Below are 9,705 nucleotides of genomic sequence, written 5' to 3'. Positions count from 1 at the left end.
CTTTATTCACAATAATACTAACTTTATTGACAATAGTCAAAAGGTGGAAACAACACAACAGATGGCTGGATTTAAAAATGATGGTATAATTATTCTCAGCAAACTATCGCAAGAACAGAAAACCAAACATCGCATGTTCTCACTCATAGGTGGGAATTGAACAATGAGATCACTTGGACACAGGAAGGGGAACATCACACACTGGGTCCTATTGTGGGGAGGGGGGAGGGGAAGGGATAGCATTAGGAGATACACCTAATGTAAATGACGAGTTAATGGGTGCAGCACACCAACATGGCACATGTATACATATGTAATAAACCTGCAGGTTGTGCACACGTACAAGGTGAACATAAAGTACAATTTAAAAAAAGATGGTATATACGTACAATAAAATATAATTGAACTGTAAAAAGGGAATGAAGTTCTGATACCTGTAACAACACAGATGAACCTTGAAAACATTTTGCTGAGTGAAGTAAGTCAGACATAAAAGGGTAAATACTGTATAATTTCACATATGTGAAATATCTAGAATAGGCAAATTCACAGAGGCAGAAAATAGTGTGGAGATTACTAGGGACTAGGGGGAGGAGGAATAGGGAGTTACTACTTAATGGGCACAGAATTTGTCCTTGGAATGATGAAAAATTTTGGAAATTGATGGTGGTGATGGTTGTACAATGTTGTGAATATAATCAATGCCACTGAAATGTTCACTAAAAATGGTGAAAATGATAAATCTTATGTTACACATATTTTTCCACAATAAAAAGTGAGTCAAAATAATCACAGGCCCGGCACAGTGGCTCATGCCTATAATCCCAACAATTTGGGAGGTCGAGGCGAGTGCATCATTTGGAACCAGGAGTTTGGGACTAGACTGGCCAATATGGTGAAACCCTGTCTCTGCTAAAAATACAAAAAATTAGCTGAGCATGGCTGGGCGCGCTGGCTCACACCTGTAATCCCCAGCACTTTGGGAGGCAGAGGCAGGCGGTCACGAAGTCAGGAGATCAAGACCATCCTGGCTAACACGGTGAAACCCTGTCTCTACTTAAAATACAAAAAATTAGCCAGGTGTGGTGGCAGGCGCCTGTAGTCCCAGGTACTTAGGAGGATGAGGCAGGAGAATGGCATGAATCCAGGAGGTGGAGCTTGCAGTGAGCCGAGATCGCGCCACTGTACTCCAGCCTGGGCAACAGACTGAGACTCCATCTCAAAAAAAAAAAAAATTAGCTGGGCATGGTGGTGTACATCTGTAGTCCCAGCTACTTGGGAGGCTGAGGCACAAGAATCACTTGAACCTGAGAGGTGGAGTTTGCAGTGAACCTAGATTGCACCACTGAACCCCAGCCTGGACAACAGAGTGAGACTCTGCCTCAAAAAAAAAAAAAAAAAAAAATCACATTTGAAACATGATCTTGCAAATTGCTTGTTTTCTTGCAGCCCTTTTATTGCTCAGAGATCTAACAATAGTGCGGCCTAGTTATCTCTCTACTGTAGGGACTATAGCATACAAAAGCAGAAGTCATATCTCTGTTGGTATAATTGAGCAAGTGCGTGTTTGCTTAAGCATCTGGAAATTAAATTTAGGCTTCTGAGTTTAGGTTTTGCGTCCTTTCTGCAGAAGAATCCTCACTAAATGTTGACTCAAACAGAGCAAGAATGGACTTCTTGAAGACGTTTTTGAAGTTCTCCCCAGTAAATAAGTAGAGTGTGGGAGAAAAGATAGTATTGAAAGAAGTGGTTAGCACTGTAAGTATCAGAGTCAACTCTAAAAGTAGTGACTGGTTCTTAGTGAGGAGTAAACCCTGGTATATATGATAGGGCATCCAACACACAAAGAAAGAGACAATGGCAGTCATCATAACTTTGAAGGGCTTGCTGGATTTAAACAGGCCCCTCTCTTTCACCTTGCTGGCTACTCTTTCATAACAAAAGATGATGATGAAGAAAGGCAGAAGAAAGCCCAGGAAGAAGCGGCTGATGAAACAGGCTACATGAATCCACTGCCTTAATGCTTGCATCTCCTTGCTTTCCCAGTTACTAGACACAGCATAGTTATTTCGGCAAGTCACCTTTCCTTCACGGTCATGATGTGTCTCTCTGAAAATCAAATACGGGATGCTGAGGGCAGCGGCTGAGATCCAGACTCCTAGGACAATGCCGGAAGCCCAGCGTGGGGTTCGGTGCTGCTGGGACCACACTGGGTGAAGAGTGAGAAGGTAACGATCAAGACTGATGGCCGAAAGGAAGAAAACAGAGGTGAACATCCCCAGAGACAAAGTGCCATTGAAGACCTTGCACAAGGCAGTTCCAAAGTTCCAGTGATTGTCCTGAAGTTGGGAAGTGGCCATAAATGGCAGAATCAATGTTGAAATAAAATATGAGAAAATGAGATGAAAATATAAGAGAGTATTGACAGTCTGTTTCATCTTGAATCTTAGCATCCATAGATAGAGGCCATTGGTGATGGTACCAATTACAGATGAAATGTACAAAGAAAGGGCAATAATCATTTTTGATGCAGGAGCTAGAAACTGAGTGCTGTTTCTTACTAAAGTAGAGGCATTGATCAGGTAATCAGTAGAATTGATCAGATCCATAATTACCTGTGGAGTGAGAAACAGTGCAAATAACAAGAAAAAAAAAAAAAGTAAAGGTTAAATGTAAAAATTTAAAGAGTAATTTTTTACATAGTGATAGGTCTAGTCCAAATGATAATATTTTAACAGCGGTAAGCAAAATATTTCTGCAAATCAAATATTTTTCCAAGGTCTATACTTTTATGTTTTAATGAAGAATTAACATCAGATGAATTTGAGCATCAAAAGTTGAAATATACAGATGAAATGAAATAAATGTGAAAAAGAAGTAAATATTGGGACATTTTGACAATTGTTAAATAATTAGGTAGTTAAAAATCTATTTTTTTTTTTTCTGAGATAGGATCTCACTCTGTCACCCAGGCTGGAGTGCAGTGGAGTGATCACAGCTCACTCAGCCTCGACCTCCTGGGCTCAAGGAATCCTCCTGCCTCAGCCTCCTGAGGAGTTGGGACTACAGGTGCACAATAGCAGGATGGCTAATTTTTTTTTTTTTTTTTTTTTTTTTGGTAGAGACGGGGGTCTCACTATGTTGCCCAGCCTGGTCTTGAACTTCTGGACTCAAGCGATTCTCCTACTTGGCCTCCCAAAGTGTTGAGATGACAGGTGTGAGGCACTGCACATGGTCAAAAATCTTCTACTTGGACATTAAGCAGAAGTCTGACCCTTTTTGATGGGCAAAACTTCTTGAATAAGACAATGTAGAATAAGTCTTATTTGACTTGGTGAGGGCAAAAGTTGCTAATGAAATGAACTTGAATAACAAAAATAATAGCAATGTGGCAAATTAGTACTCATGGGTTTTATAATTAGATTTCTCTCATGAGCTAATTATATATAGTAAATACTATTATCTAGTATTCTAATACTCAGCACATAATGGTGAGAACGAATATTCATATGGGAGTTGAAAGCCACCACAAGATTGTGAAGTATCTTCAGAAACATCAACAAAAGAGGGAAGTGTATTGTAAGATGTAGTAATTTTTTTTTTGATTTTTTTGAGACAGAGTCTTGCTCTGTCACCCAAGCTGGAGTACAGTAGCGTGATCTTGGCTTACTGCAACCTCTGCCTCCTGGGTTCAATCTATTCTTCTGCCTCAGCCTCCTGAGTTGCTGGGATTACAGACACTCGCCACCATGCCCAGCGAAGTTTTGTATTTTTGGTAGAGACAGTGTTCCACCACGTTGGCCAGGCTGGTCTCAAACTCCTGACTTCAGGTAATCCATCCACTTCGGCCTCCTAAAATGCTGGGATTACAGGTGTGAGCCACCGTGCCTGGCCAGATGTAGTAATATTAATAGTTCATTCTTGAGGAGGGGACAAAAAGGAGAAAAGTCACCAAACTCATGTTTATCCAATATTTGTGGTATGCCAGGAGCTTTCTATAAAAATCACTTCTGGCTGGGCACGGTGGCTCACGCCTCTCATCCCAGCACTTTGAGAGGCCAAGGCAGGCAGATCACGAGGTCAGCAGATTGAGACCATCCTGGCCAACATGGTGAAACCCCATCTCTACTAAAAATACAAAAATTAGTTGGGCGTGGTGGCGTGCGCTTGTAGTCCCAGCTACTCGGGAGGCTGAGGCAGGACGATCACTTGAACCCGGGAGGCGGAGGGTGCAGTGAGCCGAGATCATGCCACTGCATTCCAGCCTGGGTGATAGAGTGAGACTCCATCTCAAAAAAAAAAAATAAAAATAAAAATAAATAAATAAATAAAATCATTTCTGTTTTTCCTCGTAAAGTCTGTGAAGCAAATCTTTAAACAGAGGGGAAAGTGAGGCTTCTTTGGGTTACATGTCTTATCCATCAGTATTTTCCACCATGCCTCCATTGTACCAGGTGGGAAACTCTACTACTGTTTTATATTACTTCTTTGAAACTTGGTAATTCATATGTAGTGTTTTTAACAATGCTCCATGAATCAGTGTTTTATTATCTAAAATATACAATTCCTTGGATAATGGATCCCATGGTATCAAAAATATAAACCTGAGAATATTTTGGAAAATAGCTATTATAACAGAGTCATATCAGCAAACCGGTTTTAGATAAATTGGATAAAGCAATGGAAATTACTAATGATGCTTTTTTCCCCACTAAACAAAAACATTCTAAGAATATATACAGATAAGTAAGATAATTGCTATTTATTTTATTTTTATTTATTTTTTAGAGATAGGCTGGAGTGCAGTGGCACAATCCTAGCTCACTGCAGCCTGGAACTCCTGGGCTTCATCAATCTTCCTGCCTCAGACTCCAGATAGCTGGGATCACAGGTGTGCAGCACCACATTTGGCTAATTTTAAAATTCTTTGTAGAGAAAAGGGTCTTGTGATGCCCAGGTTGGTGTCGAACTCCTGGCCTAAAGTGATCCTCCCACCTCAGCCTCCCAAAGTGCTAGGATTAAAGGGATGAGCTGCTGTGCCCAGCCATAATTGCTTTGTAAAATCACAACTTCCTAAGTTAATTCTGCCTTCTAAGGGAATTGCAAAATTTTTCTCTAAAGTAGAAAAATGATTTTTCAGGAAAATACCTTAGTAGTCTTCTTTGGGAATAAAAAATAGAGTCTGAAGGGTACGAAATGGACAGGCAATGGCAAATCAAAGAATGAGAACTTGAGAGAGAAGCTTTGTGAAGGCCCTGGGACCTTAAGAAGAGGGTAGAAGGCAAGGATGACTTTAAGACACGCAGCACAGAAAAAAACTCAACAGGAGTTTAGAAGTCCTAAAGAGGAGAAAGAGTCAATGAAGTATTCTGAGAAGCAGAAATGACACAGGGGATTTAAAAATAGGAACGTCTAATAATTACAATCTATTTGCTATGCTTTGATATGGTATAGTGTCCCTTTTCCCCATCAACCCTCAGCTGTCTTGTGCTGGTGGTGGTTCTGGGGAATCAAAGTCTCTGTGGTGTTTTTATCCATGGAGTTTGTCTGTAGAGGTGTGCCTGTGATCAGTGTATGTGTATCTCAGTGTATTTGTGTGGTCTCTGTGTATGTATGTGTCTGTTGTCTTTGTATGTTTTTCTGTGGAATGTGTGTATGTGTGTCTGTGTTGTGTGTGTGTAGTCTCTTTATGTGTGGGCATATGAGAAACTAGATACCTGAATTATAGGAAAGATTTTTCTTTTAATTGTGCATCTGAGCTCTAGAAGGACATCTGAAAGTAATGTAGAACATGGGCAAAATCATAGTACAACTTTTCTAATTCATGTTGATAGTGATTCTGAATATCATATAAAGTTTCCTAGGAATTCTGACTTATTGCACATAACCAGGAGATTTCTTCATCCTTAAACACCTTTAAAATGATTTTAAAGTACTTAAGAATAAATAAATGGGGCAGATCTCAGACTCTGGCATCCCACAGATCTGGGTTTGTATCCTACCTCTACCACTTACCAGCTCTGCACGTTTAGACTTAACTTGTTGAGCCTTTTTCTCCTACTAAGCCCCTCAGTTTCTTTTTTTTTTTTTTTCAGACGGAGTCTCACTCTGTCTCTCAGGCTGAAGTGCAGTGGCGCAATCCTGGCTCACTGCAACCTCTGCCTCCTGGGTTCAAGCGATTCTCCTGCCTCAGCCTCCTCAGTAGCTGGGACTACAGGCACCTGCTACCATGCCTGACTAATTTTTGTATTTTTAGTAGAGACGGGGTTTCACCATATTGGCCAGGCTGGTCTCAAACTCCTGACCTTGTAATCTGCCCACCTTGGCCTCCTAAAGTGCTGGGATTACAGGCGTGAGCCACTGCACCCAGCCACAAGTGGCTTTCAGGAAGACCCCACCTCCACTTGGGAACACTGAGCTGCAGGCCCAGGGGAAGGCCACAGGAGCCTTGGGAAACTGATGTACAATAAGCCTAGAGGGTCAATTCAGATGATAGCTCTAGGAGAAACCTGCTAGTCCAGAGAATCTTACCTCGGAGCTGTATCTTTATGCCAGATTGGTCTTGAGCAGGCCAAAGTGACTCTACACCATCAATCTTCTCACTAGGAACAGAGTGAACAAAATCAATGCCACTTTGCCTTCATTTCATACGTCTTTCTTCTGGCTGATGCTACTCCCCAAGCTTGAACTTACTATTATTTAAATACTCAGTGAGGTCTTTTCCTCTTTTTGGTTCCTTTTTTCTGTGGAATTTACTGCTATAGAGATATAGTTAGAGAAATGAGTACTTCTTCAAATCATTTCTCCATTTTGAGGGACATTAAAAAATATCTGTAAGTGACCAAGTGCAGTGGCTCACACCTGTAGTCCCAGTGCTTTGGGAGGCCGAGGCAGGAGGATAACATGAAGCCAGGAGTTAGAGACCAAAATAAAAAAAAAAAATAGCCGGGCCTGGTGGTGCACACCTGTAGCACTAGCTACTTGGGAGGAGAGGCTGAGGCAGGAGGATCACTTGAGCCCAGGAGTTCGAGGCTGCAGTGTTCTATGATCATGGTGGTGAATAGCCACCATACTCCAGCCTGGGCAACAGAGTGAGACCATGCCTCTCAAAAGAGACAGAAAGAGAAACAGAGAGACGGAGAGTGAGAGCGAGAGCGAGAGAGAGAGAGAGAGAGAGAGAGAGAGAGAGAGAGAGAATTTCATAGGCTGAGTCATTTCATTTAAAAGGCTAATAAGCTTGTTTCAGGTGTTAATTCCCTTCTCGTATTGGGACATCCCCCCAGGCACCCACTCTGCCTCAACTCTAGGGTGTTGGTTAGGATATGGATGGATGGTGTTGGGTACATAAGGAGGTGGTAAATATCAAGCAGGGACCAAAATAAACTCTGGAAATGAGCTACCTAATCTTGCTGAAGAGAATATAGTTAGAAGGAAAAACTTAAACACTGAGTTTCACATTAAAATGGAATTTATGAGGACAGGCCAGAGATTTGTATTGTTCAGTTTGGGATGGTGAAGACTGACAGGCAGAACAATCTGCATCTGTATGATGGTTGTAGAATGGTTGGAAAAAACCAGAATTGGTTACTACATCCTAGAAGATGATCTCATTATAAGGAATCTTCCAACACAGGTAATGGATTTATGAACCATTGCTGACTGAGTTCTACATTTTCTATGCTCCTCTCTCTAATCCATCTCTGAAATTTTTTTGGATCCCCCTCTGTGCTGACCTCAGTGTCCTGATTTTTTTCTTGCTTGCTTTCCTCTTCATCTCTTCATTACCAATGGAGAAAATACATCAAAACCGCTGTGCAGCGTTGGTTGTCAAGAGTTTAGGAATCAAAACCATTACCCAGTCTTTGTTAGACTGAGAATTTTATAGCTTTCACTGCTAGATTGTAGCCTTATTAAAAATAGGCTTAAATTTCAGTTCTTAATTCATTTGTGGCTGTGACCTTCAACCTAAGAACTAATCTTTGCAGGTTAGGAATACGTTTTCAAACCTGCTACTATGTTTTAAAAGGGATTTTAAAAGGAATTGTGACAGGCTTTCATACCCTTGGGGTTAATTCACAGATTTGGAAGCAATCTGAGACATTATTTGGTTCAAACCCGCTAATTCTGAAGTTTAGCAAACTGAGACTCAGAGAGGTTAAATGAATTACAAAAGGTTTTCACCAAGAAAAGCTAAGGGCTCCTTCTTATGCTATCTTCTCAATTAAAAAAAGGAATTTGGACCAGGTTTTTCCTCTTCTCCCCTCACTCTATGTTTCTCATTTCTGTAATTTCTAAAATTCATAAATAACAAATATATTAGGGATTAGTGCTTAACTTTTCTCCTCAAATATGTACTAGGGCTAGTACCACCATTAGATAGCCTAAAATTTGATTATTGTATAACTCTCTTCAGAAATACTCTTAATAGTGAGTATTTTCCTCCCATAGGTGATTAAACCAATGATATTAACAATGTTAGGAAATACACAGAGTGTATTTGAGGAAGTAATTCTCTTCTGTGGCTTTAGTAATGTGGCTTCTTTCAGTTTACTTTTCATGTTTCGAATCAAGTCAGGTGATTTCAAAAAAGAACTTACGGAAATGGAAACAGTTTTATGTTGTTTTGATATAACCACCATTTGAAAGATATAGAAATGCAGAAGCAGATGGTACTGCTGAATCAAATGTGTGAAAGGCTAGTAACTCATAGATGCATATAATTTTTAGAGTTGGAAGAGACCAAGGAGTTAATTTCATCTAACTCCCATTCTGTAAGTATTTCAGATGACTGCAGTTGTATAAGCTATTTCTTTATGAATATGATTTGTCTGCTTATAGATGTTGTGCCTGTGTGACTGTCTTTAGTATACCTGAGTGTTTATGCTTGCAAAAATATGTATGTTACTATTGCCTATTTTGTGTAAAGTGGCCCATAAAGTGTTCTGTTGTTTTTGTTTGTTTGTTTTGTTGTTGTTGTTTTTAAGAGACAATGTCTCTCTCTATCATCCAGGCTAGAGTGTGGTGGAGTGATCATGATTGACTGCAGTCTTGACCTCCCAAGCTTAAGTGATCCTCCCACTTCAGCCTCCCCAAGTCACTGGGACTACAGGCATATGCCACTGCGCTGGGCTATTTTTTAATTTTTTGTAGAGATGAGGTTTCACTATCTTGCCCAGGCTGATATTGAACTCCTGGGCTCAAGTGATCCTCCCGCCTTGGCCTCCCAAAGTGCTGGGATTACAGGCATGAGCCACTTCACCTGGCCAATATGTTTCTCAAATAAATCTTTTAAAAATGTAAATACCTTTAAAGAACTTAAAAAAATTTTTTTTAGAATTTTTTTTCAGAATTTTGATCTTTTGGGATTTCAACACTTGGGATTGTGGCCCAAACCCCTATAGGTAAGGGTTTAGCACAGTACCTGGCACATGGTATGTATTAAATATATGATAGCTAATGCCAGGTGTGGTGTCAGAGCCTTGCCACAGAGAGTGATTGGCTTGAGGGTGGTAAAAAGAATTTACCAACAAACGTATAGGTTTGAAAAGGAAAGTTGTATTAGATGGAAAGAACACTGTAGCAGAGTGCAATGGGCGGGTGCTTCAGCAAGAGAGGACTGGGGGTGCTGCAGTGGATTTTCCTTAGGGGTAATTATGGACCTTCAAGCAGGAGCTTAAGGGTAATTTGGACCATATTAGTCACACA

General features: G+C 40.5%; 1 protein-coding gene across 1 annotated transcript; it reads right to left on the bottom strand.

Annotated features, from left to right (window-relative positions):
- Window positions 1-1,586: 1,586 nt before the first annotated feature.
- Window positions 1,587-6,580, bottom strand: GPR33 (G protein-coupled receptor 33). The gene is made up of 2 exons (XM_011994751.1): window positions 6,532-6,580; window positions 1,587-2,615 (listed from the first exon to the last, which is right to left on the bottom strand). Exon 2 carries the CDS (start codon window positions 2,607-2,609, stop codon window positions 1,593-1,595), a length of 1,017 nt encoding a protein of 338 aa, XP_011850141.1. The 5' UTR covers window positions 2,610-2,615; window positions 6,532-6,580; the 3' UTR covers window positions 1,587-1,592.
- Window positions 6,581-9,705: the final 3,125 nt, after the last annotated feature.

The sequence above is a fragment of the Mandrillus leucophaeus genome, unplaced genomic scaffold (genome assembly GCF_000951045.1).
Source record: "Mandrillus leucophaeus isolate KB7577 unplaced genomic scaffold, Mleu.le_1.0 Scaffold460, whole genome shotgun sequence".
Taxonomy (NCBI): Eukaryota; Metazoa; Chordata; class Mammalia; order Primates; family Cercopithecidae; genus Mandrillus; species Mandrillus leucophaeus.
This window is presented reverse-complemented; position numbering and strand designations above follow the sequence as displayed.

What these genes read in the sequence shown, in the direction of transcription:
- GPR33 (XM_011994751.1), bottom strand. Translation starts at nt 2,609, where the DNA reads ATGGATCTGATCAATTCTACTGATTACCTGATCAATGCCTCTACTTTA.